Source organism: Eumetopias jubatus, unplaced genomic scaffold, assembly GCF_037043125.1.
Source record: "Eumetopias jubatus isolate StellerSeaLion01/CBP00866 unplaced genomic scaffold, mEumJub1_p1.0 scaffold_4, whole genome shotgun sequence".
Lineage (NCBI taxonomy): Eukaryota > Metazoa > Chordata > Mammalia > Carnivora > Otariidae > Eumetopias > Eumetopias jubatus.
Genome location: NW_028274810.1, coordinates 72744150 through 72772086, shown reverse-complemented (window position 1 = coordinate 72772086; position 27937 = coordinate 72744150). Strand labels below are relative to the sequence as shown.

At 53.0% G+C, this 27937-nt stretch overlaps 2 protein-coding genes across 3 annotated transcripts; both read left to right on the top strand.

Annotated features, from left to right (window-relative positions):
- Positions 1 to 898: 898 nt before the first annotated feature.
- IPO13 (importin 13) lies at positions 899 to 21136 on the top strand. The gene is made up of 20 exons (XM_028123384.2): positions 899 to 1655; positions 3437 to 4173; positions 9534 to 9674; positions 9792 to 9933; positions 10042 to 10208; positions 10418 to 10538; positions 10624 to 10771; positions 11187 to 11368; positions 11449 to 11475; positions 11656 to 11790; positions 11994 to 12137; positions 13427 to 13507; positions 14314 to 14451; positions 14631 to 14727; positions 17665 to 17717; positions 19939 to 20005; positions 20095 to 20153; positions 20307 to 20396; positions 20691 to 20872; positions 20964 to 21136. Exons 1-20 carry the CDS (start codon positions 1572 to 1574, stop codon positions 21058 to 21060), a joined length of 2892 nt encoding a protein of 963 aa, XP_027979185.1. The 5' UTR covers positions 899 to 1571; the 3' UTR covers positions 21061 to 21136.
- A 2426-nt stretch (positions 21137 to 23562) lies between these two features.
- Positions 23563 to 26892, top strand: DPH2 (diphthamide biosynthesis 2). Of its 2 annotated transcripts, XM_028123448.2 has the most exons (6): positions 23667 to 23917; positions 24141 to 24253; positions 24539 to 24762; positions 24961 to 25644; positions 25725 to 25901; positions 25983 to 26892. In XM_028123448.2, exons 1-6 carry the CDS (start codon positions 23771 to 23773, stop codon positions 26105 to 26107), a joined length of 1470 nt encoding a protein of 489 aa, XP_027979249.1. In that variant the 5' UTR covers positions 23667 to 23770; the 3' UTR covers positions 26108 to 26892. The 2 variants fall into 2 exon arrangements, with proteins under 2 accessions (XP_027979250.1, XP_027979249.1); XM_028123449.2 differs by lacking the exon at positions 24539 to 24762 and having other exon boundaries at positions 23563 to 23917.
- Positions 26893 to 27937: the final 1045 nt, after the last annotated feature.

Sequence of the window (27937 nt, the reverse complement as noted above, 5' to 3'; positions counted from 1 at the left end):
TCTGCTACACTAGCTGTGTGTCCCTGGACAAGAAAAGCTCAACCTTCCTCAACCTCTGTTTCCTCATCTGAAAATGTGACTAAAAAACCCACCTCAGAGTTGTCCCGAGAATCGGACCAAGGTAGGCAAAGTACTGCTTGTTCCTGGCACTTAAATGTGAGCTCTTCTTATTCTAATTACTCATAAAGAGAAGTTACTTCCAAGCACCTTAGGAAATTCTCCGAGTACTGTCCATGGTACGTGGTTCCTGGTTGCTCACTGGGCATTCCGGAGAGCCGTCTTTTTTTATTGCTGGGGCGCGCCAAGCCCCCTTTCTTCTTCGGGCGGTGCTGATGCCTTCTGCCCAGACCGCCCCCTTCCTGGGCCCCAGGAGGCGCCGGCAGCGCGGCACCAGACTGACCTGTTTCTCCCCGCCAACCCCCAACACACACCTTACCCTCTTGCCGGCATCCCAGCTCCAACCGCCGGCCCCTTCGGTCACATCCTCCTAGGGAGCTGCTCATCAGCGCCTCCCGCGCGTCTAACCCTGTCGCCGACAGTAGGTCTGGGGCCGGCGGGGCTCCGCGGGTCCCCAGCCCACGTGCTCCCGACCTCTGCCGCAAGGCGCCGCCCTCCCGCTAGGAGCAACGTGGACTACGTTTCCCAGGGTACACAGCGGCGGGGCCTTGGCTCAGCGGGGGCCTCGAGCGGCGCGCCGCTCCGTCGCCTGCTCGGGGGCGCGCGGGCCGGCGCGGGGACAGGACCAGGGACCCGGAATGAGTTTCTGCGCAGTTCCGCTGGGCCGTGCCGGGCTGTGCCGGGCCGGGCCGGGCCAGGGCAGGCGCGGGGGGAGGGCGGCGCCTGAGTCGGCCGTGCTGGGAACAGGCGCTGGGGGCAGCCCGCGCCTCGCTGAGGTCCCCGCCCCGTCCCGGCCGGGCCGGCTCGCCTGTCAGTCACTGGGGCGGCGGCAGCGGCGGTAGCGGGGCCGGAGCCGGGCGGTGAGAAGAGCGCGGGGCCAGGCCGAGCGGAGGGGACCTGCCACAGACCCTCAACTCTACGGACTCTTCGCCCCAGACTCGCGAAGCTGCACCCCTGCGCCTGGTCGGACGCCTCCGTAACCCGCGAAGGGCTCTATCCCTCGTCACCCCCCACCCCGTGACCTCCTCGTAGGACCGGAGAGCTCACTCAGACGAGGTTGTTGTGGGTACAGGCCATCGACCCTGTGACCTCTCACGGGCCAGGGCCTCGGTTTCCCCCACAGGCCTGCCTTCCCTATGACTCCTTTCTCATAGATTCTGGGGACAGAGCCGTAACCTACCACCAGGACCCCCGCCTGCGAACTCTTCACTGACGGCTCCCTCCTCGGAGTCCCCCTCAGTTGACCTCCCCTTAAGAGCACCCCTTTTGGCCTCTGGCAAGCGCCCCATTCCCGACCGAGGTGGGGAGGCCTCGGCAGCCATGCCCGCCCTGGGCCCCCTGTCACCCCACCGCTTCCTGGGCACCCAAGCCGGGGTCTAGCAGGGGGCCAGCAGCCAAGGGGCTGGGGCAGGAGACAGGTCAGGGTCCACCTCCCTGCTAGGGAGGGAGCAAAGATGGAGCGGCGGGAGGAACAGCCGGGGGCTGCAGGGGCTGGAGCAGCACCAGCCTTGGACTTCACGGTGGAGAACGTGGAGAAGGTACGAGGGCCCTGGGGTGGGCAGTCCAGTGACAGAGCAGAAGTTCTGGGGACTGACACTAATGCCGGAGCCCAGGCTTGGGCTGGGTGCCCGCTGGGATGGTGCCCCCAGAGCACCTGGCATTTGCTGTCTCTCTGGGCAGGCGTGGACAGCAATGTAGTGGTGTCCTAATGGGCTATTTTTGGCTTTCCTTAGACATGGGTTCTCTGTGGTTACTCTAGGGTCTTGGGATGGTCCCTCCAGAGTGCTGATGGCCTAGACCTACAGCCAGACTGGCTATTCTCCAGCTCCATGGGAACTGCATGAGCAGTGCAGTAAGAAACCAGGAACCCAGGAGACCTACAGCTCAGTCCTCAGGAACCATACAGATGCTGAGCCATCCTGGACCTGTTTTGTGACCCAGGGGCTCAGAAAATAACCTGAGACTAAAACAGTCTGGATTGTTTTCACTCTTTCTTGGAGAAGGGTCCTTCTTATATTGGATGGAGGCCAGACCAGTCCTGGGCAGGCAGGAAGGGCCGGCCCCCTTTGTTTTGTCCTGGGTCCAAGGGGTTCAGTCCTCCCAGCAGCCTCAGGGGTCTTTCCCTGCTCTCCTGCCCACACAGCTCCCTACCATGGCCATCCCAGGCTTTCCCACTGCCCAGGCCATCTTTTTTGAACTGCTTCTCTGGTTCTTTTCTGCGTTCTGCCCCAGAGGCCTGGGATGCGGAAATGCCTCCCTGCTGGGATGAATGGGGAGATAGGGCTACCTTGCTGGAAAGCAAGGAATGGTTGCAGATATTCATTTGTTATTCTTGAGCCCTTTTTGCCATGCCAAATGCTAAGAATGCAACCCTTCTGCTTCTTTTCTTTGCCTGCCTCAGCACCCTTGAGGGGCCAAACAAGGGACAATAGCCAGAGCTTGCTGTCGGAAGTACAGATTGGGCTAAGCCTACTTGGGTGGAGCCTGCTTAGGGGGTCGGAGTCCGGACCTGGCTGTTCCTCCCAGGGGCTGGGCAGGGGGCTGGGCAGGGGGCTGGGCAGTGTGGGCGTGGTGGTGCACTCTTCCATGCGCTGCCAGGGAGACAAACCACTGTTCTCTTACTGTGTGAAGTCCCTATGGAATTGGGATCCTGGGGGTTTGGCTAGTTGAGACCTCCTGACGAGGCATTTGCCAGGGCTGCCGGCCAAGACTTCTTGACCAGCTTTTTGGACCCTCATGTGTGCTCTCTGAGGGGTGTTCTCACCCTCCCCTCCAGTGTGTCTCTGGCCTACGGCTGCCTGGCAAAGTCTTAGTCCTGCTCAGATTTCTCACTGGCTTTGGTGCCAGCATCTGGAGTGACCTAGTGATGATCCTGGGAGAGCTGAATAGAACTCTTGGAGTTGATGGGAGCAGTGGTGCCTGGGAGGGTCAAGGCCCCTCAGGCTGTTCCATGTTCTTCTCGGCCTTAGCTTCATCCCTGTGGAGCCATTCCTTCAACTTGGGCCTTGTCCTTTACCTCAAGTGCCTCCCTTTGGGGAGCTCAGCCTCCTCTTTTTCTGCTTTCCTGTGGAGGTTCACTCTCTGAACCCCCAATGTTTTGCTATAAGGAGAAGAGAATATGGTAGAGCACGGGCACAGTTGAGGCTCTCAAGGTATCAGTAGGGCCCGGGCCCAGGACACACTGCAGAGCCCTGGGCTCTTCCTGCTCAGCCCCTCAGTCAGAGAGAGCAGACTTGCAGGACCAAGTCATGCCCTCTGTTCTGGGCTCTGGCAGGCTCCAGAGTGCCCAGCACCTGCTCAGTCCTGTGCTGTCCTGCAGGCGCTGCACCAGCTCTACTACGATCCCAACATTGAGAACAAGAACCTGGCACAGAAGTGGCTGATGCAAGCTCAGGTCTCCCCACAGGCCTGGCACTTCAGCTGGCAGCTACTGCAGCCTGACAAGGTGCCTGAGATCCAGTACTTTGGGGCCAGTGCCCTGCACATCAAGATCTCTCGCTACTGGAGTGACATACCCACTGACCAGTATGAAAGTCTAAAGGCACAGCTCTTCACCCAGATCACCCACTTTGCTAGTGGCTCCAAGATTGTGCTGACTCGGCTGTGTGTGGCACTGGCCTCCCTGGCTCTCAGCATGATGCCTGACGCTTGGCCGTGTGCTGTGGCGGATATGGTGCGGCTCTTCCAGGCTGAGGACTCACCGGTGGACGGTCAGGGCCGCTGCCTGGCCCTACTCGAGCTGCTGACAGTGCTGCCAGAGGAGTTCCAGACAAGTCGTCTGCCTCAGTATCGCAAAGGCCTGGTGCGGGCCAGCCTGGCAGTGGAGTGCGGGGCTGTCTTCCCGTTGCTCGAGCAGCTGTTACAGCAGCCCAGCTCACCCAGCTGTGTGCGTCAGAAGGTGCTTAAGTGCTTTTCCAGCTGGGTGCAGCTGGAGGTGCCATTGCAGGACTGCGAGGCGCTCATTCAGGCCGCCTTTGCTGCGCTGCAGGACTCGGAGCTCTTCGACAGCAGTGTGGAGGCCATTGTCAATGCCATCTCGCAGCCTGATGCCCAGAGGTGAGCTGGTGCCCACCTTCCCAGAGAAGGACAGCTTGCTTGGCCATCCGTCCAACCATCCATCCAGCCATTCAGTAAACACTGAGTGCCTACTGCATACGTGGTCCTATGCTGGAGATACACAAGGAAGCAAACAAGACGTGGTCATTATGGTTCAGAGAGGGAGACAGACCACTAACCATCCAACGAATTATTCATTACAATATTTGACTCTTTCTTCTCTTTCTCTCCACCAGTCAGTCGCCAAGTCCTGACTGTTCTGCTCTTGACCATATTGCAAATCTATTTTTTCCATCTCCACTGCCGCCACCCTAGTCCAAGCTGTCATCATCTCTCTCCCCAAATTACTGCAGAGCTTTTTCATCAGTCCCTTGGTTTTTACTCTTGTACCTTTTATTGCACACCCAGCAGCCAGAGTGATCTTTTGAAGGGATCCAGTTTGTCCTTTCTGCTCAGAACCCGTCAGTGGCTTTTTACAGTTCTTAGGATGAAGTTCAGAATCCTTAATGTGATTCACAAAGATGCTGCACAGTATGGCTAATCCCCAGCCTCTTCTCATGCCATTTTCCTTTCTTCACTCTCACACAATCTTTTCAGTTCCTTGACTGTCCCATGCTGCTTCTAGCCTCTGAACCATTGGCACATCATCTCTACCTCAGCTGAAACTTCACTTTCTTAGGAAAGCCATCAGTGATTCTTAAGACTAAGTGGTCTTCTCAATTATTTTATCTCAAAGCTCGTAGTGATTTTCCTTCTTAGCCTGTAACACGGTTTCATTGTAAATTGACTTACATCTCCCCATTGGTCTCTCAGCTCCGTGAGGACAGGCACTGTGTCATTTTATTTTGTCACACTGTGCCTGGCAGCATTTGGTAGCATTCATTAGTTTTTGAACAGATGAGAAGTAGGAGTTGCCTGAGTGCTGAGAGGCGGGAGTGGGGTGGGGAAGGTCAGGGGAGGAGTGAGTGTTCCAGGTTTCAGGAACCAAAGCAGGGGCAAAGGCCTGTGGTGGGCAGCACCATAGCATCTACAAGGACCTGAAAGAAGGTGAGTGTAGTGAGCTGTTGGTGCAGCAGATGTTTGAGCACCTGTTTGTATCTTGGGCCCTGTGCTGAGCACCAGGTGCACAAAGATGAATAGGTTGACTTCAGCAAGCCAGGAGCTCACAGTCTAATAGGAACACGAAAGGGCAGGTATGGTTAATGAGATAAATGCTATAATGGAGAAAGCGGGGGGCTGTGAGAGCCCGGAGGAGGCATTTAACCCCATCTTAGGGTTGTGGAAGGCTTCCCAGAGGAGGTGTGCTTTAAAGAGCCTGAGCAAGGAAAAGGTGTTGAGGGAGCCTGGTGAGTGGTGGTGATTAAACAGCAGGGTTTAAGGGCCAGTTGTGGGAGGTCTGGGCCCAGATCATGCAAGACCTTGTCAGCCAGGCTTAAGATTTTGGTCTTCATCCTGAGGAGGATGTAAAGATAGTAAAAGATTTCAAGCAGAGAAAATGGCATAATGAGATTTTTAGTATAAGTTGGATTGGCCAGGGCAAAACTGGGGACACTAACACTTCAGAGATAGGGCTTTTAGGGCACCTGAGTAGCTCAGTCGGTTAAGTGTCTGACTCTTGATCTCAGCTCAGGTCTTGATCTCAGGGTCGTGAGTTCAAGCCCCAAGCTGGACTCCACACTGGGCATGGAGCCTACTTAAAAAAAAAAAAAAAGAAAAGAAAAAAAAAAGAACGAGAGATGGGGCTTTAGAAACCCTTAGCAGAGTTGGAGGGGAAAACATTGAAAGAGATAGCATCAGAGAGTGGTTAATGGCTCCAGCCTTGACATTAGTCATGTCTGAGTTTGAATCCCAGATGGTCCGCTCGCTAAATCTGAGACCTTGGGTAAGTCATTTTTAAGCCTCAGTTTCTTCATCACTAAAATGGGTGTGATCATATCGACCTCACAGAGTTGTAGAGGCTTAAATAGGATAATGTGCACAGGGCTCCTGGTACTCTATAAAGAACATTTTGGTATGAGGATCAAAGAAGAGAAGGTCTGTGAAGGGTATTGCATGGTTCCTGTACACCCCATAAACGGTACTTGATAGAATTTGGTATTGTTACTGCATTGGTAGTTAGTCTGTCTTTCCCGTGGTTTCCCAGGCTTTCCAACTCAAGGTGGGTACCAAGTCCCAGGTCTAGCCTTCCTCGCCAGGCAGCCTGAAGCTCAAGTGCCGGCTGGGCTCAGACAGTTGGTGGCTAAGGGGAATTGCCTGGGGCCACTGCATGGTTGATGTGGGGTGTCCTTGGATACACCCAGGTTTACCCGCCCAGCCAGTCTCGAGGGCTTTGGCAGGTAATTGATGTTTCTTCTCCTCTGAACGAATGAGCGAACAAGGAGCCAGTGAGGGAACCCACAGCCTCCTGAGCGCCCATTGGCTGCAGCCCCCGTGGTTGCTTAGCAACTCTCCCCATTTTCTCAGCTCTCCTCCCGGAGCTCTAATTGCAGGTCTGGGCTGGGCTCCGTGTGAGTGGCAGCCAGCAAGCCCCAGCAGCCCTGCCCCGGCAGCTTGAGCTGACCAATGGAACTAGGCCTCTTGAACCCAGCCTCAGCCATGGCCTTAAAGATATCCTCTCTCTCTCCCTCCCCCAAATCTACAAACCTCTGGAAGCCTCAGACCTGCTCTTCTGTCCACTCACAGTTTTCAGGAATAGGTGCCCAGGTGGTAGGAAATCTAGGGTTTCCTCTATTGGTGGGCTGCACCCAGCCTGGTGTCAGAGTTTGGGCCTCGCTCTGTTTAGTCTAGTCTCCTAGACTTTGGCTTGAGAAAGTCACCTGTGGTTTTGACTCTTGGGTCATCGGGCCACTGTCTTCCCCAAGGGTCCTGATGTTGGCTCTCCCCTTGGCTGAGCTTGCACTCAGGTCCCCTCTTTCCCGCTCTTCCAGAAGCTGCTACTGCTTGCTTGGCTCTCTCTCCCTTGATTTTGTTTGTCCTGAAATATGTTTTTAATCCTGGAAAAGCTTTTCACTGGGGGCTGGAGGAAGAGAGAAGGTGAATTAGACAGGTTCTTGGGGACTCCCATCAGTTAGAATTTGAGATATGGACTGAGATTTGCATAGATCCTTTGGAGAAATTCAGGTTGGGCGCTGAAAGAGAAGTTCTGCAGCAGTAGAAGTGGCTGCCCCAGCCTGTCATTTGTCTCTAAGTTGCTGTATGACCTTGAGTAATACCCTGAGCCCTTCTGGACCATATTATCCATGATTGAGCCTATTATGTAACTTAAATATGACAGATCAAGAACTCAGTGAAGATTGAGTACCTGCTGTGTACATGAACTTTGGCAGGTGTGAGAGAGCCTTGGTAGGGATGCTTTGGGGATAGAGCACTACCTCCTGCCCCCATCTCAGCTGCTAGGGAGCTTGCAGGCCAGGGCTTTGGCCCTGCCCCTGCTCTTTGTGCCAGAGTCTGGCCTGAAGGTGCCCATTGTCTGGTGGTGCAGCCTGTGTCAGGGTCGTGAGACTGAAGCTATCCCAGCTGTCTCCAGGCAGCACCCTCTAGGGCTGTCTCTGGGTTGGGGGTATCCTGGCATGGATACGTTGTCCCACCAGAATGGGGATTTGGAGAAAGCCAACATCCTGGGCTGGTTGCCTCTTGTTGTTTTCATCCTACCCCTGAGGTTATGAGGCTACCTGCCTGCCTAGCAGCCTGCTTAGGGCAAATGCAGATAGAACTCCTCTGGCCCATCAGTCCCCCTAGCTCTCCATAGATTGCTCTGGTGACACTATGATTGGTAGCAGACGGGTTTCAAGCATCTGATCCCCTCAGTACCCCTGCCGAGAGTATCACTTCCTCTGATTAGTCTGGTCTCCACAGAGCAGGCTGCTGGGGAGGGGTCCAGTGAGTGGAGCTAGTGTTCTCTGTCTCCTTTGTATACTGTGCTTCCCCTGCTCCCCCTTTAAGATCATTGTGCCTCAGGACTCTGACTTGGACCCTCTTTTCTCTCATTCAGTGCTTTCTTCCTGGGCAATGCTCATCTACTCCCATAGCTTCAATTACCAGTTGTTTGCCCATGACTGTCTCTTGCTCTAACTTCTCCCTTGGGCTTCAGGTTTTCATATCCAACTCTCTGGACACTTCTGTTTGCAGATCTCACCAGGTACCTCTGATTCAACATGCCTAATGCTGAACTTATCACCTTCTGGCCTCCCATTAAATTTATTACCATCCCCCTCCACCCACTCCTCCTGACCTCAGTAAATAGCTCCGCCATCTCCTTAATTGTTCAGCCAGTAACCTGAGAGTTGTCCTTAACTCTTCCCCATTGTTGTATCCAGTAAGTTATCAAGTCCTGACCATTTTGTCTCTTAGCTGTCTCCGGGTTCACTGTCTACTGCTCTCCCTTCATACTGCCACCAGAGTACATAGGAGTTTGGATTTGATGATAGGGAGTGGAGTGGACAGTGGGGATTGATGCTGTCGGTGCCTCCTGAAGTCTTTATCAGGGCTCCTGAGCCTGTATTAACTCCTCTGTTTCCTATCTTTGTTAAGTCTCTCTTAACACTGTCTGTATTAGTTTCCTAGAGGGGCCATAATAAAGTACCACACACTGGGTAGCTTTAAACAACAGAAATTTATTGTCTCACTGTTGCAGAGGCTAGAAGTCCAAAGTCAAGTTGTTGGCTTCCTCTACAAACCTGTAGGAGAATCCTTCCTCACCTCCTCCTAGCTTCTGGTGGTTTGCTGGCAGTCTTGTTCCTTGGCTTGCAGTTGCATGACTCCAATCTTTGCCTTCGTCATCACATGTCATTCTCCCTGTAAGTCTGTCTTCATGTGGTTGTCTTCTTATAAGGAGACCCCCCCCAGTTGTATTGTATTAGAGCTCCCCCCTACTCTATGACCTCATCTGCAATGACCCTGTTTCCAAATAAGATTACATTCTGAGGTATTAGAGGTTAAGACTGCAGCATATCTTTTGCAGGGAGGATACAATTTAGCCCGTTACAGTCTGCCCTCTAGCCCCCCAACATTTATGTCCTTCCCACATGCAAAATACATGTATCTCATTTCGACTTCCCCAGAGGTCTTAACCCATGCCAGCGTCAACTGTAAGTCTAATTAGAGGACATAATTCAACCCATTCAACACTGACCTTCTCATACTTCTTTCCCAGAGTTCTCCTGGAGGTAGGTCCCTGACCTCAGATTTTTCCCAACATGGGCAGCATCAAAGCTACCATGTAGGCCCTGACCTTTTTTTTGCTTTGGGTTTAATGTGGGGTGGGGGCTTTGCTGGAAGACAGAGAGAATGTCTCTTTCTCTCAAAGCTGGTGGGGGCTGGGCAGACAGCTCTAATGGGTCTCCTTAACCTCATGCCTCCAGGTATGTGAACACACTCCTGAAACTCATCCCGCTGGTGCTGGGACTGCAAGATCAACTGCGACAGGCAGTGCAGAATGGGGACATGGAGACCTCCCATGGCATCTGTCGAATTGCTGTGGCCCTGGGCGAGAACCACTCCCGGTAAGGAGTAGGGCAGCTGGGGGTGGCGGCGGGGGATAGCAGGGCCCTCTCAGAGATAGAGTTATGAAGCCCTGTTGGGGGAAGTGGAATGACCTTACTATACGTCTTCCTTCCAAGGGCCTTGCTGGACCAAGTGGAGCACTGGCAGAGTTTCCTGGCCCTTGTCAACATGATAATGTTCTGTACTGGCATCCCTGGCCACTACCCTGTCAACGAGACCACCAGTTCCCTGACCCTCACCTTTTGGTACACGCTGCAGGTGTGTCTATGTGACCTCTTGTTGGATTGAGCTGTGATGATAGAAGGTAGATCATGGGCTTCTGGGCCCGGTGCCTAGGTGGCTAACTTCCTTCCCTGGCTGTCTCAGGATGACATTCTGTCCTTTGAGGCAGAGAAGCAGGCTGTGTACCAGCAGGTGTACCGGCCAGTCTACTTCCAGCTGGTGGATGTGCTTCTGCACAAGGCCCAGTTCCCTTCTGACGAGGAATACGGATTCTGGTCCTCAGATGAGAAGGAGCAGTTCCGGATTTACAGGTGATGGCAGCAGGCCAGTCCTACCTCTAAATAGAGTCCTGAACTAATGAAGGCAATAAGGGGAGGAGCCCAAAGCCAGGCTTCCTGAATGCTGGGGCTCCTTTCTCTATTCTCTAGGCCCTTTTGCAGGGTTATGAGGGAACTGGGGTGGGCTCCTGGGCTTGAGGGCAGGATCCGGGCAGCGTATAAGGTCTTCCTCTGCTTCTTAGGGTGGACATCTCAGATACGCTCATGTATGTGTACGAGATGCTGGGGGCCGAGCTGCTCAGCAACCTCTATGACAAGCTGGGCCGCTTGCTCACCAGCTCAGAGGAGCCCTACTCCTGGCAGGTATCTCCCAAGCCTGATTCCCTCTGCCCTCCCAGAACTGTCATACCCTCCTCCTCAGCCAAGCCAGTGGCACCTCTTTCCTCAGCACACAGAGGCCCTGCTCTACGGCTTCCAGTCCATCGCAGAGACCATCGACGTCAACTATTCTGATGTGGTGCCTGGCCTCATTGGCCTCATTCCACGGATCAGCATCAGCAACGTGCAGCTGGCGGATACTGTCATGTTCACCATCGGTGAGACCTGGCACACACCCATGACCACACTTCCAGAGCCACAGGCACCTTCCCCAGCCACAGTCAGCCTGCTGGTTCCTGTCCAAAATGGAAGAGACACACATGCCCACACAATCAGCATTGCAGCCAACTAACTGTCCTGGCACATCTAGGGGTCCTTCCTACAATGTTCTGAGCTGCAATTCAGTAAAGCTAGTTTGCTGTCAATGGAACAGCAGTGCTAGGCCTCTTCTGAGTAACTCCTTCCTGCTTCTCAGCTATCAGGCTCCTGTTTGAGCATGTGCGTGCATATTTCCCTGTTCAGTACTAGGGCTGTAACTTGATCCTGCCAGAAGTAATGCCTACTTTACAGGGACCTGGTACAAAGCCAGTCTGGCCTGCCTCAGATATCCTCCCCTCTTCCTTCTTCCCCCAGGAGCTCTGTCTGAATGGCTGGCTGACCACCCTGTCATGATCAACAGTGTTCTGCCCCTCGTACTGCATGCCCTCGGCAATCCTGAGCTCTCTGTCTCTTCTGTGTCCACCCTCAAGAAGATCTGCCGAGAATGCAAGTATGACCTGCCACCCTATGCTGCTAACATCGTGGCTGTCTCCCAGGTATGCGAGGGCCTAGGTGGGGCTGGGTCTCAGGGCACATTGCACTCCACTGATCCCATATTCATTCTGTTTATCTCCAGGATGTGTTGATGAAACAGATCCACAAGGTGAGCCCAGAAGTTTCTAGGGGTCCTTGGGGATATTGTGGAAATCTACGGAAATCCTCTTCTGCCTTTTCCTACCCCTTGTCTTTTATTATCTGTTCTTGGGACCTACCGCAAGAAGTTCATTCTTCCTACCCACAACCAGATGTGTCCAGGATTGACTCTCCATGTTCTGCCCCACAGACGAGCCAGTGCATGTGGCTGATGCAGGCACTGGGCTTCCTGCTGTCAGCCCTGCAGGTGGAGGAGATCCTTAAGAACCTGCACTCACTTATCTCGCCCTATATCCAGCAGCTGGAGAAGCTAGCAGAGGAGATAGTGAGTGACCTGTGTGTGTGTGTGTGTGTGTGTGTGTGTGTGTGTGTGTGTGTGTGTGTGTGTGTGGCCAGAGGGCAGGGGTGGGCTTCCCTTTGTGTGGGCTGTGGCTGCTGGGGGTTGGGGTTAGAGTTGGCAGTCAGGGCTGGGGTCAGGGGTCAAGCTGGGGCTGAGAGATCCAGAGCTTGGTTTGATTCTCTCCATAGCCTAATCCTTCCAACAAGCTGGCCATTGTCCACATCTTGGGGCTTCTCTCTAACCTCTTCACCACGCTGGATGTCAGTCATCATGAGGATGACCATGAAGGCCCTGAGCTCCGGAAGCTGCCAGTGCCGCAGGGACCCAACCCTGTGGGTGATGTTGCCATTGTGCCCCCCCACCACACACTCTGTGGGAATGTCATTGTTTCTCCCCAAGTTCATGGGTAATATTGTCATTGTTCCCTTGGCCCCGTGGGGCATGATGCATTTGGTCCTCTGACCCTGTGAATGACCTTATCATTGCCCTTCACTCTATAGGGAGTGATGTCATTGTCTCATCCAACCCTGTGGGTGATGTTGTCTTTGTCTCCAGCCCAACCAGGGTGATGTCATTGTGGTTCCTCTGCCCCATGGGGTACACTGGCATTATCCTTCAGCCTCCTAAGTGATGTAATTATGGGCCCCTGTTTAACCCCCAACTTCTACTTCACTATTCACTGTCCCCTGTGGGCACTGGGGATACTTACATGCTCTACATTTAATAGTTCTTGCCTTTGAGTTGCTCCCAGTCTAGAGGAAATCCATGTAAACAGATTGTCACAAAGCAGTGTGACAAGTACTGTGGTAAGCTTAGGCACAGGGGGTTGGGGTGACCACTTACAAGCTGTTTGATCTGGGGCCAGCCTCAGCTTCCCATTCAAAACTATGGATGTCAGACTATTTAGCTTGCACATCTCATAGAGCCATGCTGGATAGCATATGTGGTCTTGAGTGAAAGTACTTTGCATACTATAAAGTTCTGTATAAATGTGAGAGACTTGGATCATTGTTCCCAGGGTTTCTCCTGGAGAAAAGGAAGCCACAGTATCCTGGCTCCTCTCCTCAATTCCTCACCTTAGTTTCAGGTGCCCTTTTGGCTCTAGACCAAACTTGGGCCAACATCCTTCAATAGAGCCCCTTCTCCTTCCATGGTAGTCATTGTCCTGCCTTCCCTCACCTCCCAGGACCTCAGTCTGCTCTCTGTTCCTCCATAAGCTGCCATATATGTGCATCCCTTGGGGCTCTCCACCCTAGGCCTGTTTGTGTGACACAGCATCTCTACTTCTTCAGGCACTAACCCATAGGCTTTTGGCACTAAAAGGATTTTTCTGAGAAGAAATGGATAGGGAGTGATTTTTTTAAAGGTTACAAAGTTTTGGTAATTTTCTGAAGCCCTCATAATATCCTTGCTTTGGACTTTGAGGCTTCCTTTAAAATGATCCGTAAAATTCAGGATATCCTCTTTCATTCACTCCTTCCCCCAAGGTCCCATCCATTGAGTCCTCAGTGTCTAGTCTGGGGTAATAGGTTTGAACTTCTGGCCTGCTTTGTATTACCATGTCCATCTTGGGTGGGTGAGAGTGGTGGTGGGGACACCTCACGTCTTCCTGTGTCTTCAGGTGGTTGTGGTGTTGCAGCAGGTCTTCCAGCTTATCCAGAAGGTGCTGAGCAAATGGCTGAATGATGCCCAGGTGGTGGAGGTGAGCCTCAGTCCTTGCTCTCTACCCCCATGGTGACTTTGCTTAGATATGGAGCAGGAGGAAGGTGTTGCTGCCCATCTCGGCTTTCAGTGGTCTGGAGGAAATAAAGGAGGTGAATCTTGCCCCACAGGTACAAGGAATCTTTTGGGAAGACATTCAGAACTTCCCAATGTCACAAAAAGTGCTTGACCAAAGAACTACAATGTTGTGTCTGAGTGACAGTGAGGGGTCCACTTTGTAATCAGAGACCTGCCTTCCTGCCTTTGGTCCCCTTTCAATTCAGGATTTTCTTGCTATTGCTGCTCTGTGAGAGGAAATGGTGGAGATGTAAGTAGCAAGACTTGAGTTGCGAAGTTCCATCCTGTGCCCCTCTGAGAAGGGCCTTTTTGCATCCTGCTTTTCAGGGTGAGGGTCAGACTTGTTTACCTTCCTTGACTTGCAGGGCCAGGCCAGGCTTATAGGTAAAGGTCCCTCCTAAGGCTTCCTCTGTGCAGGGCCTCAGTTCTGTTCCAGCTGATTGTGACCCGCTAACCTTTGCTTTCTGCCTTTTTTCTTTCTTTTTTTTCTTTTTAATTGAAATATATTTGGTATTTAACATTGTATAAATTTAAGGTGTTCAGCATGTAGATTTGATACATTTCTCTGTTCTAGTATGATTGCCATTGTATGAAAATTAGCACCCCTATCACATCACATAATTATAATTTCTTTTTAGTGGTTGGAATAATTAAGATCTAGTCTCCTGGCAAGTTTGATGATCATAATACTGCTGTTGATTTCATGGGCCCCTTTGCTTCCTTCCCAAGGCGGTGTGCGCTATCTTTGAGAAGTCCGTTAAGACCCTGCTGGATGACTTTGCCCCCATGGTGCCACAGCTGTGTGAGATGCTGGGTCGGATGTACAGCACCATCCCCCAGGCCTCTGCTCTTGACCTCACTCGACAGGTGGGCCTTCTGATTGAGGCAGCAGTGTTCTAGATTTCATCTGACCCAGGGATGGGGTGGGTGGGTAGAGTGGGGTGAATGGCTGCCCTGCCAGGGGTTCTGACCTGCATTTCAGGGATGCTGGCCAGTTTTTGGTGAGACAGGGCCTCAACTGACCGGCATTCCCTGCTTTGTTGTAGCTGGTCCACATCTTTGCTCATGAACCTGCCCACTTTCCCCCAATCGAGGCCCTCTTCCTGCTCGTCACCTCCGTGACACTCACTCTCTTCCAGCAAGGTAGGTCCTGACCAGGGTCTCTGCTGCTGCCGCCACTGCCACTGCCTCTGCTTCCCCGACTGGGGAGCCCAAGCTGCCCACTCTGTTCTCCTCTGTCCCCTGAGTTGCACATGGGACTTGATGGGAAACTTACGGGATCAAGCACAGCACAATTGTCACCCTACAAATAGCTGACACCTTAGGTTGAAGTGGATAAGAGAGTGAATGATGTCTTCTGCTGGCCTGCTGGGCTCAGGGCCAGTCTTGATGTGGGGGAAGGTGGGGCCAGAGCTCTGAGGGACTTGGGGCACTAGGCTGGCTCCTTTTCTTTGGGATATAATGAAACGGGGAAAGAGCATGGGCTTTGGAGTCAGATAGACCTAGATTCTAAGTTCATCACCACCAACTAGTTGTGTGACCTTGGGCAAGTCACTTACCTTTGTGGAGCCTTCGTTTCCATGTCTGTGAAATGGAGATTTCATGTATTTGATAGGATTGTTATAGGTATAAAAGTAGTGTCTTTTGGTCCCCTGGCTTGGGGTTTTTTGCACATGAAGTACTCAGGGATTGCTGGTTCCTTTCCCTGCGTTCTAGGCCGAAACCCTTTGGCTGTGGCCCCAGCGCTCTATTCTCTGTGGCCCTCTGCCTGAGAGAGCTGGGAGCAGGGGGCTCCAGGCTTCCCCCGCTGTCTAACCCAGGCTTCTAACCTGGAAAAGAGACAGCGCTGCTCACCAGCCTCATGAGTCTTGCCTGGGTTTGTGGTTGCATGTTGGGGGCTCACCAGGGGTTTCAGCTGGAGCCAGAGCACTCTTAGCCTATGTCCTCAGTGTGTGGTCCCATGATGCTGGCCTCTGCTCTAGTGGGCCATGGGTAGGTGCACAGTGGCCAGAAACTTGAGCCAGAAACCGGGTGTGGCCACCGCTCCCACTCCTCATATCTAGTCGGGGGTAAGTCTGGGTGGTCCTGGCTCCTGAGTATCCCGCAGTCTGCCTACCTCTCCCCTCCCTCCATGACCACACCTCGGTGTGGGGTGTCTGGATCACCTCAACAGTCCTCTAACTGCTTTCCCTGACATCCGCCCTTCTCCCCAGGCCGTTCCTGCACCCTGCAGTGATGTTCTTCAGGAAACACACATCTGAGTATTTTCCCCCCTGGCTGGAGACCCTTTCATTGTTCTCCATTGCCTCAGGTTCTCATCCCACTCCCACCCACATGTTGCAGCTCCTGCATGCTCCTCAGTGTCTTCTCCTGCAGGGTCCCCGAGATACTGGCAGTGCAGCCACACTGACTTCTCCCTTCCTGTGTCCCATTTGATCCTCTGACTGGAATGCCCTGTGCCCTTTACTGGGTGAGCTCTCACTCCTCCATGCCTTATCCATGCATCAGTCCTCAGAAGCTTCTCTGGGGCAGAATTGGGTGTTTCTGACTTTGTGCTGAAACTGTATCATGTACACACTGCTGACACAGCACCAGTCCTACTCAGTAATCAGCTTTCGTGTGTTTGTCTCTCTCCCTAGACTAAGCCCCTTGAGGGCAGGGTTGAGTCTCTTCTCTCTGCCTGCTCAGTGCCCAGAACAAGGCCAGCATAGAGCAGGTATCAGACGCTGTTGAAGAGAGGAGGGTGAGGTCTTCCTGCCCTCGGAACCTTTCTTCCTCACCGTCTGGGGCCCTCCGCTGGCAGGGTGGCTGCTGAATGTCGAACATGCTGTCAGCAGGGGGACCCAGGCATGGGGCACATTGGGCCTCACTTTCCAGGACTTGAGTGACTCGGGGCTCAGATGTGCAGGAGATGGGCTTTCTCGGTGGCTCCTCATAGCCTGCAGAGGGAGGCAGGGAGATCACTGTCTCCTTTACAGTTGGGGAAACTGGGCATCTGTGGCTTGCACAAGATCACACAGCTCTTTAGTGGTGTTTCAGACAGACGTTTGTGCAGCACCTCCTCCTCAACGTGGAGCAGCCCAAGCAGGAGCTCCAGACACACGCCTTGTCCTTGCCGCAGGCGGCAAGAGCACTGGAGGCAGAATAATGTCCAACAGCAATCATATTTGTTGGCCTTGTTGGTTGTCTTGCAGGTCGGGATGGCCCCCTTACCTGTTATGCTCTCCCAGTCTTGCCATTCCTTTCTCAGCCTCGGCCCTCCCACTGCACCATGGGGTGACATGTGGACTGGTTTCCCTCTTCCTTTGTGTGTCCAGATGGTGGGAGCTGGTCTTCAGCCCTGAGCCTGGCTCTCTGCTGAGTTGGTGTCCATGTGGAGGGACTTTGCTGGGTGGGGCTCTCATTTTGGGCCTCATGGTACAGTTTCTTCCCCCAGACCCTGCCGGTGGCTTGCCCAGCCATCCCCATAGCATGTTGGGCTCTGCCCTAGCCAAGGAGGAGTCCTCTGGTTTAAGTGGACCCAAGAGGTTCCTTTCCTTGGGAAAGGAGCCCTAAGGCCACGGAAGTGAGAGGGCACCTGCTCAGGCCCTGATGCCCTCTCCTTTCCGGGGCCTTCAGCCAGGCGTCCGTGGGAGTTACCAAGGACTGACCTCCCACCAGCCCTGCCCTCCTCTTTGATGGCTAATACTGGGGAGGTATGTGCTAGGAGGCAGTGTAGGGCCACCCCAGCCAGCCAGAGGCCGCAGCAAGAGTGTGGGGGTTGTTTGTTCAGCTCTGTGGAGTCCAACATTGCTCTAGCACCAAAGGATCACTTGGGGGACTGGCCTGAGGAGGAGTGGGGAGTAGATGGAAGGCCCCTCGGGAGGGAGCTGGGGCAGGCCCGTCCTTCACTTTGCCGTCTCTTTCTGTTGGGCTTCTCCCAGTTCATGGTTTTTGTATGTTTTGTTTCTTTATCTTGCTTCCTGCTGCTCATGTGCCCCCACGCTGTCTCCCTGCAGGCTCTCAGTCCCACATAACTATATGAGGTTGAGTTGCTGTTTGTATAATTTTTTCTTAAGTTCCATCTTTATTATATTTTAGGGCCCAGGGATCATCCTGATATTGTTGATTCATTTATGCAACTCCTGGCACAGGTGTGTTTTAGTTTTATTCATTCACGTTCTGTTCTCTCTCTTTCTCTTTCTCTTATGTTGAAATTCAATTTAAGCCTATTTTTAGCTTTCTGTTGACAAATTTTTTTTCTGTTCAGTTGAATAGAGTTTCTTCATCTGTTTCCGTGGAAGTTGACAACCCAACATCCTCCTTTAGTGCCCCTTTGCCTCAACTAGCTCATTCTTCCACCAAGACCAGGGAGAGGCGATCCTGAAGGGAGGGAGCTGGGCTGGCCTGGGTGGGGGAGGGGGAGTAATTGTGCCCAGCAGCTCCTGTGCAGCTGGGGTAAGATTGGAGTTAAAGGGCCTGGGGTTCATTGTCCCCGTGCTCCTGCCGGGAACTGCCTGCCTCAGTGCCCCCAGCCTGCTCTGGAGAGGTGGCTGGGAGGAGCTCCAAAGGGAGGGGCTAAAGATGAATGTGCTGGGGTGGGGCCCTGAGTCGGGCTGTCAGATGGGTTTGCTGCTGCTGGGAGGCAGGGTGCTGGCTCCATTGTGAGACTGCGTTGGGATGCGTTTGTGTTTGGTGGGTGTTTAAGTATGTTGGACCTTATTTGTGTGTTTTGACTTTAGTTTGGTCTGGAAACAGAAATCACGTAGCTGCTCTAAGCGGTATGTGTGTTGTGTTGGGATAGATGTGTAGTTGAAGTGTGGGCGTGTGCATTGATGCATGTTGTGTGTTGATGTGCATTAGGCATTGATGGGTTTTGGACAGTGATATGTGTTGGAGGTGTGTGTGTTGGGCTGTGGGAACGTGTATTTTGATGGAGGAGTATATATTGTGCTATCAGTATGTCTGTATAAGGGGATGTAGGTTGTAGAAGATACACGTGTTGAGCTGGGGGGATGTGGGTTTAGTGTGGGGGTGATTGGGAGGTTCCTGTGGGTTGGGGTAAATGATGTGTTTCTTTGCTTAATCATTCCACAAATATTTATTGAGTGCATAAGACATGTTTGGTACTCTGCTAGATGCTGAGGATGTAATGGTAAGCAGAAGCAGACACAGTTCTTACTCTCTTGGAACTTAAGTCTAGTAGAGGGGGTGGGGCGCAGGAGGAGCAGGGAATAAGGAGTGTGTTCTGGGCCTGGATGGACATGTGTGTGGGTATCTGTGAGGGTGCATCTCTGGGGGTGAGGGCACTTGCATGTGTGTTTGTGGATGGGTGTGTCGGGAGAGTACCCGTGCTGGAGGACTGGGTAGCTTGAAGGTGTCAGCATGTGGACATGGCTGGGGGATGTGGGGAGGTTTGGGGATGTGAATATGTAGCAGGGTGTGTTGCAAATGTGGGAAAGTATGTATAAGGGATGTGATAGAGGTGTGTTTGAGGGTAAGTAGGGTGTTCCCAGAGAGGGTGCGTGTGGGGGTGTTTGCACATGAATGAACCTGGGGGAGTGGAAGGTATGTAAGGGGCTGGGGGGTTAGGGGTCTACACGGTATGTGTTGGGGGGCTGCTGGGGAGCAGCAGTGTTTGATGACTGCTGGAGCTGTGCAGAGCATCTCCTGTGACCTGAGGATGTGCCATTTGTGTCCTGGTACCACTTGGGGTGGGCTCTCTGCCCCTTTTACTCCTTCCATTCCCCCCACATGGCAGCACTGACTCCTGGGCTGGGTGTGGCTGAGAAGGGGCCTGGACACAGGGTATCCTGGTTGAATGGTGGGGCCATGGCTCCAAGGCTCCTACCCTACTTTTCCTCTTTCTAAACTAGAGGGTGTCTGAGGAGTGCAGGTGGGATATGGGAGGGGGGCTTTTGGACTGGGCTCCACATCCAGCTGCCATCTCTTCTTCCTGCTGTCCTGTTAACAAATCCAGGAGGCTTGGACTGCCTCTGAATCAAAGCAGTCACTGCTGGTTACCTGGAGCCTGCAGGAGATCTGGCCTCGATGGAGGGGAGAATAAAAGTGTTTGCTCAGGGAGTGACTTGGGACCCAAGCTTTCTATATTGTGACACCCCCCCCCCAACCTCTCACACACACCAATGCATTCATGTACACATACATGTACATAGCATCCCCTGGCTGCTCCCCTCCTGACTGACTGAACTGTGGGGTGGTTTGGGTCCCCCAGAGATGGCTGGGTGGCTGATTTTGGCAGCCGCAACCTGTGGTGTGTGAAGTTGGGGCCTGGGGTGGCAGGTGAGTGGGGGGTGAGGGGGGATGGTCCTTGGAGCTGGTTGGGGCTGGGCTTACCAGCTCCACCTCCTGCAGGCTCTGAAGCGGAAGCCAGATTTGTTCCTGTGTGAGCGATTGGATGTCAAAGCTGTGTTCCACTGTGGTAAGTGGGGCCAGGTGGACAGGAGGGCCTGGGGGCCCCCTCGGGAGGATCCTTAGGCCCCATCTGATCTGCCTCTGCCTCTCCCACAGCTGTGCTGGCCCTCAAGTTCCCTGAGGCACCTACTGTCAAGGCCTCCTGTGGCTTCTTTGTGAGTCCCATGCTGAGTCCTGACCCCCTACCACCCCTATACCCAGCCCTGCCCTGCTCAGGACTCCAGAGGGTAGGGGTGCGGTGTGCCGGTCTTGTCCCCAAGGAGAGTGGGGAAAGAGCTGAGGCTGACAGGCCTCTCCATCCTCTGTAGACAGAGCTGCTGCCTCGGTGTGGGGAAGTAGAACCTGTAGGGAAAGTGGTTCAAGAGGATGGCCGTATGCTGCTCGTAGCAGTGCTGGAGGTGAGATGGAGCCAGGGTTGGAGGGGGGTGGGGTGGCCCTCACCATGGAGGCAGCTGCCCTTCTGGGAAGCTTGAGCCTTTGGTTCCCTAAACTCTCTGACTCTGTTTCTTCATCAGTTAAATGGCTGACAGTTGTTAGGGTTGCTGTGAGGATCAGCTGGCTCTCAGAAAACAGCACTCACTTGTCATGTGCAGTTTGGCTGAGGAACTGTCCGGGAGTGGGTGGGGTGTGGCTAGGCACCCTTGCTGCAAAAGGGGCAAGGCCCTGGTGTGCTGAGAACCCATCTCCCTCAGGCCATTGGGGGCCAGGCCTCCCGCAGCCTCATGGACTGCTTTGCCGACATCCTATTTGCTCTGAACAAACACTGCTTCAGCCTCCTGAGCATGTGGATCAAGGAGGCACTGCAGCCACCTGGTTTTCCCTCTGCCCGCCTCAGCCCTGAACAGAAGGACACCTTCAGCCAGCAGATCCTTCGGTGAGCAGAGCTGGCGGGGCCTGGGCTTGGGTCCAGAGGAGGGGCTGGTGGTGGTGGATGGTACTAACCTGATCTCCCTTCCCTTCTTCAGTGAGAGAGTGAACAAGAGGCGGGTGAAGGAGATGGTGAAGGAATTCACACTGCTGTGCCGGGGGCTACATGGCACAGACTATACTGCTGACTACTGAGGGGCGCCCCCGTCCCACCCACACCTCCTCCTCATCCCTCCCTATCCCCAAAGAGTAAACCTGGATCTTCACTGCATTGCTGTCTTGGCTTCCTTTCCTCTGCCACCACCACCTAACTGGGCGAAGGCCTGGGGGAGGATGGGAGGATGTTTGGATCCAGGCCTTAGTAGGGAGTTGTGGGCCCAAATTCTAGCTCCTAGGGTGGAAAGGGTCCACTGTAGCCAAGCCTCCTAGGCTGGAGCCGTTCATAATACTGCCATTTCCCTTGGGTTGGAGTGAGACTGCAGTAGTATCAGCAATCTCCCCCCACCACCACCCATTAAATTAGTCCCAGCATTCATGCATGCATACATTTATTAAATCAACAATGCTGAGTACTAGCCCCCTAGTTCTGCCTTGCTCTCTCCGAACAAAGGCTGATCTAGTCCATAGCCACCATGTTAAGCTGGGAGAATGGGACCAGTGAGGGAAGGCTGCATGGAGGAACTTTCATTTCTTTCTTTTTTTTTTTTAAGATGTTATTTATTTATTTGTCAGAGAGAGAGAGCGCACAAGCAGGGAGAACGGCAGGCAGAGGGAGAGGCAGGTTTCCCACCGAGAAAGGAGCCTGATGTGGGACTCAATCCGGGAACCCTGGGATCATGACCTGAGCAAAGGCAGACTCTTAACTGACTGAGCCACCCAGGCATCCCAGAACTTTCATTTCTGATGGAAATGGAAGGTTTCCTAGATAGAGGACTTGGGGCCTTTGGCTGGAAGTGAGGTGGGGCAGTGTCTTGGCTTGGAGGGAAGAAATGGAGAGTGATTTTAAGTCCCAGGATAGGTTTCTTATGTGGGGTTATGGAGGCCAAACTTGCACATGGTTGAGGAAAGGTATAGAAAGTGGGGCTGAACATGTGTGGGAGGAAGCGTGGCAGCCCCCAGAGGAAGAGGAATGCAGGACCTAGAGCTGTCTTCATACCCAGAGCTCCCCACCTCTGTGGTACCTGACCTGCTGTTGATGGTCAGGGCTCAGTCAGGACCAGGGACAGCGCCTGGGCGGCTGTTGCTCTTCTACCCTAGCAAGGTTTCCTCCCTTTCTGTCTCCTCAGCCATAGCTCCACAGATGCTGCCTCGTAGACACCCCAGCCTTCTCCTCAGTAAGATCTGAAGAGCAGGGCTCAGATCTCCCCGTTGCCATTCCTGAACCTTGTGTCTCCTTGGAGGTGATAGAACTGGTTACTCCCACGTTTGTCTCACTCCTCCCCCTGTTCTTTCCCCATCTTTGCACAAGAATGGAGGTACATCCCCGTTCATTCTCTTTCCATGCCAGCCAGCAGCAGTCCCTGTTTCATATGCCATCCCGAGGCTCTTCTTCAGTCCCATTCTCACTCTTGATTTCTCACTTCTCCTGAACTATGTGGAGATGTTTCTTTTAGTCCTTTTCTCCTACTACATGGTATCCAAGTGTCTTCTTCCCCATCCCCCATGATCAAATGTAGCATATATAAACTAGGAAAATGAGGGAGCTAAAGCCTAGTTTCTAAAGTCAAATCTGGGTTTGTTATTGATTGGGCCACTGATTTGCTGTGTCTTACTAGGACCTCAGTGTCTTCACCCGTAAAATGGGACAATTATTTTTTTAAGTAATCTCTATAACCCACTGTGGGGCTCAGACTCACAAGCCTGAGATCAAGAGTCCCACGCTCTGCCAACTGAGCAAGCCAGGCGCTCTTGGATAAGTCTTACTCCAAAGTAAGGAGTAAAGTAATGTTAACTTACTGTTAACATTAAGAGTGTAGTACCTGGTGAACAATAAGTGCTCAATATTTACGTGATTAACAGACTGCTGTGAGGATAACAGCGAATGCTTTCAGTATATATGATATGCAAAGGACTACTCTGTAAAGTTTTATATCTAAATCAATTTGATTCAACAATCCTGTTAGGAATGCTCTTGTTACAACCCCTACCTTGCAGATGAAGAAACAGCCACAGAGACGTTAAGTAGCAATGGCAGAGCACAATATCCAAACCCAGGCAGTTTGACACCTGAATTGAAAATTATGCACTGCTACCTCCTAGATGATAGAGTGCAATGAAGTGCTTAACAGTATACCACGATGGGAGCTGCTCAAACAAGTATCTTCAGGGGGTCGCTTTTTTTTTTTAAGTGTATTTATTTACTCTCTACCCCTAACGTGGGGCTCCAACTCACAACGCTGCGATCAAGAGTCACATGCTCTTCTGACAGCCAGCCAGGCACGGGGGTTGGGGGGGGGTCACTTTTTCTGAGCGCGATTGGCGGGCTGAACAGGAAAACTAGCGGCTGGAGAAGAGGGCCAGGGGAACTACAACACCCACAAGGCTCCGCGACTTCCTCTGAGGTACTCCCGATTGACTTGCGTTCTGAGGCAGATCATTGGCTCTCTGAGGGCGGCCTGGCGAGGATTGGAAGGCGAGAGCAGTGCTAGTTTGAGATTGGCAAAACTACTGCCAGCCCCGCCTCAAAAACCCGGAAGTAATCCCCCGCAGGCCTGTGTGTAGTGGTGAAGCAGAGAAACCCGAGTTTGGTTAAGTGGACTGATGGTCCGAGGGCTGCGCGCTGACTTCCCAGCCCCGCTGCTCTCTCTAAGTGACTCTGATTTATTGAGGGCTGCTTTTGAGGACGCGGGGCCTGAAGCTAACCGAGGGAGGTCCCCGCTGCTTCCCGCCACCCAAGCGGTGCCTCATGGAGTCTACGTTCAGCAGCCCCGCTGAGGCAGCGCTGCAGCGACAGGCGGGCGCCGCGGGGCTGCTCACTCCTCCGGAGGACCTGGACCGCGTCTACGAGCTGGAGCGAGTCGCTGGATTTGTCCGCGACCTGCGGTGTCAGCGGGTGAGGGCAGGTTAGGGAGGGGTGGCTCACCTCGGGATGGGTCGCCCAGAAGATCGGGATCTTGGGGTAATTTTGTGAGGATGGGGGTGGGGTGGGGGGTGGACGGTGGGGAGTTGCTCCTCTCGGAGGAGGAGCTTTGAAGGTTAGATAGGGACTTCTGGAAGGTTTTCCTTGAAGAGGGTGGAAGAGAGAGGCTGTTCCTGACTATGGCTTATACTTACAGGTGGCCTTGCAGTTCCCTGACCAGCTATTGGGAGATGCTGGGGCCGTGGCTGCACGACTGGAGGGGACCACAGGGTCGAAGATGTTCATTCTGGGCGACACGGCCTATGGAAGGTATGAATTTGAGCTTGAGGATTGGGGGCGGGGGTAGGGGGTGGGGAGTAGGTTTAGTGATCCAAGGTTCTTGATGTTTTCCTTCTATGACAGTGTCTGCCCCCAGTGGCTGTGTTTTTCCTTGATGATGCCTCCTCTTCTGATACTTGCTCCTCTGAATGACAGTGTCTTCTTTTATAACATTGTTTACTTCACTGACCACATTTCAGGCTTCACATTTCCCATGAAGGACAGCAACTGTTTTCCTGATGAGAACTCTTCTCACTAATGGTATCTCCCCTGCAGCTGCTGTGTGGATGTACTGGGTGCTGAGCAAGCTGGAGCTCAGGCCCTTGTACATTTTGGCCCTGCCTGCTTAAGCCCTCCAGCCCGCCCGCTGCCGGTGGCCTTTGTCCTTGGTCAACGTTCTGTGCACTTGGAGCTCTGCGTCAAGGCCTTTGAGGCCCAGAACCCAGACCCCAAAGTGCCTGTGGTGCTGCTAAGTGAGCCGGGCTGTGCCCACGCCTTGGGTGAGGGTTTTTGCCTGGGCATGCAAGAAGGGTAGGCCAACTACTTTGTGCCTTGATAGTCCCATTTCAGTACACTCCCATAGAGCTCTTGATATGGGCTTGATCCCAGTCTTTGCTTTTGGGTCACATTCAGTCTCCTGGGGTGAAGGGGTTCCTGCTTTGGTAGACCCCAACTCTGACATCACTTCCTTCTTCCAGAGGCCTTGGCCACTCTCCTGCGCCCGCGGTACCTGGACCTGCTTGTCTCCAGCCCAGCTCTTCCATTGCCAGTGGGCTCCTGTAGGCCAGCACCTGAGCCCCTGGAGCGTTTTGGGCGCCGCTTCCCCCTGGCTCCAGGGAGGTGTCTGGAAGAATATGGTGCCTTCTATGTGGGGGGCTCTGAAGCCAGTGCTGACCTTGACCTTGACCCAGACCTGAGCCGGCTGCTCTTGGGCTGGGCACCTGGGCAGCCCTTCTTCACCTGCTGCCCGGATACAGGGCGGACTCAGGATGAAGGTGTCCGGGCTGGGCGGCTGAGGGCACGTAGACACTATCTGGTAGAGAGGGCCAGAGATGCCCATGTGGTAGGGCTGTTGGCAGGGACACTGGGTGTGGCCCGACACCGTGAGGCACTGGCACACTTGCGGAACCTGGCTCAGGCTGCAGGCAAGCGTAGCTATGTGTTGGCCCTGGGGCGGCCCACACCTCCCAAGCTCGCCAACTTCCCTGAGGTGGATGTCTTTGTGCTGTTGGCCTGCCCTCTTGGTGCTCTAGCTCCACAGCCTTCTGGTGGCTTCTTCCGGCCTGTATTGGCACCATGTGAGCTGGAAGCTGCCTGCAACCCCGCCTGGCCACCTTCAGGCCTGGCTCCCCATCTCACACATTATGCGGATTTATTGCCTGGTGAGTGCTGGGGTACTGCCTGAGCTGGAAACTCAGGGACATGGAATTGGGCCAGTATGGATCCTCTTTCTCCCTCCTAGGCTCTCCCTTCCACGTGCCCCTCCCACCACCTGACTCGGAACTGTGGGACACCCCAGATATGTCACTTATTACTGGGGAACTCCGACCCCCACCTGCGTGGAAGCCATCAGATGATCCTGGGTGTTCGGCCCTGACCTTGCGGCCCCAGCTAGAGCTGGCTGAGAGCAGCCCTGCAGGTAAGTGTGCCAAGTCTCTGCTCCCAGCTGAACTCTTTCCCCAGATTCAGCCCACTTGGCCTCAGTCCCCTCTCTCTGCAGCCTTGTTCCTTAGTTCCCGGAGCTGGCAGGGGCTGGAGCCCCGTCTGGGTCAGACACCGGTGACAGGAGCTGTGAGTGGAAGACGAGGGATTGCCATCGCCTACGAGGATGAGGGAAGCAGCTGATACCGTGTGGGGCCAGAGACACAGATGGACTTAAGAATTGCTGCAAAGACCTTTAATGCTCCCTGCATCACCTTCACTCCTCTGCTAGGATCCTTGAAGGAGCCTGGATGCAGGGAAGAGCAGACAGCCCCTCACTGAGGAAGGGAATCCTGCTCTGTCCCTGTCCTGGCCCTGGCACAAGGCTTAGCGTATAGTGGCTTAATAAATACCTGTTGGACTGATGGGACTTATTTGGGGCTTTCCTAAAGTCTTGTGGGCCCATCTGTCCTCCTCTGGCCAGTCCCAGTTTCTGATGTTTAGTTGAGGGTTTACCCTTGTCAAAGGTTCTAGATGTAGACAAGGGTTTCCTAACTTTGGTACTATTAACGTTTTGGGCCAGATAAATCTTTGCTGTGAGGGGCTGTTCTGTGCACTGTAGTATGTTTAGCATTGTCTCTGGCTTCTGCCCACTAGATGCCCCCAACATACCCCTCCCCAGCTGTGATAACCAAAAATGCCTCCAGACATTGACAAATGTCTCCTGTGGGGGCAAAGCTGCCCCTAGTTGAGAACCACTGGTCTAGACCTGTGTTGTCCAATAAAGTAACCACTAGACATATATGGCTATTAAACACGAATTTAAATTAGTTAAAATTAAAAACTCAGTTTCTCAGTGTGCCTGGCTGGCTCAGCTAGAAAAGCGTGCAACTCTTGATCTCAGGGTCATGAGTTCAAACCTCATGATGGGTGTACAGATTACTAAAAAAGTAAACTTTAAAAATAAAAACTCAGTTTCTCACACTAGTCACATTTCAGTGGTCGTTTAGCCACATGAGAGGATAGTGCAGCTATGGGACATTTCCATCATTGCAGGAAGTTCTGTTGGACAGTGCTGATCTATACTGATTCTAATTTTGTTTCTCAGGGAGATCACAGACACTTGAATAAGCTACTTTTTCTCTTTCTTTTTCTTTATATTCATCAAACACTATAGGTCCTGAGTGGAGATGTGAATTGTATTTAACTAGCTTCCTGTCCTCGCAGTGTAGTTAGGAAGGGAGGCAGTTTTAAATAAGCAATGATAAGACAGTGAAACTACTTTCTGTGAGGAGGGAAGCCCCTGGGGGCACTTCTTCATTACCAGGTTTGCAGAGAATCTTGGCCTACTGGCACTGTCCAAAGTGTTGAAGAAGTAGGTAAACAGGGAGATGTGGTCCCTGAGCTCGGGGGTGCCCAGTCTACTGGTAGAGGCAGATCTGTAAACTGACTGGCAGCGGACAAAATGGGCAGCAATCGTGTATTTTACAAATATATATGGAGCACCCACTGTGTGCCAGGCACTGGAAATACAGTAAGCTCAACAGAAACCCTTTCATGGTGCTTACATTCTCACACGGGGGCTGGGTGAAGAGATGGACAAAATAAGATATTTAGTATGCTAAATGGTGATAAGTAAGTACTATGGAGGACTATAAAGCTGGAAAGGAGTGTAAAGGACAGTGGATTGCGATATTAAGATGATGAGGAAAGGTCTTTTGAAGAAGGTGAGCAAAGACGAAGTTATGGAGTGAGCCACATGGATAAGTAGAAGCAGAGGGAACAAATGCGAGGGTGTTGTAGTGGGGGTATGACTGATAAGTTCAAGGAATAGCAAGAAGGCCAGTGCAGTTTGCGGGGAAGTATTAGATGAGATCAGGTAAGGGGCATGGGAAGCTGCATCAGGAGAGGCCTAGTATAGTAGTACGCCATTATTAGGACTGTGACATTTATTGAGTGAAATGGCATTTTATTTTCATTAAAGATTTTATTTGAGAGAGCACAAGCAGGGGGAGTAGCAGAGGGAAAGGGAGA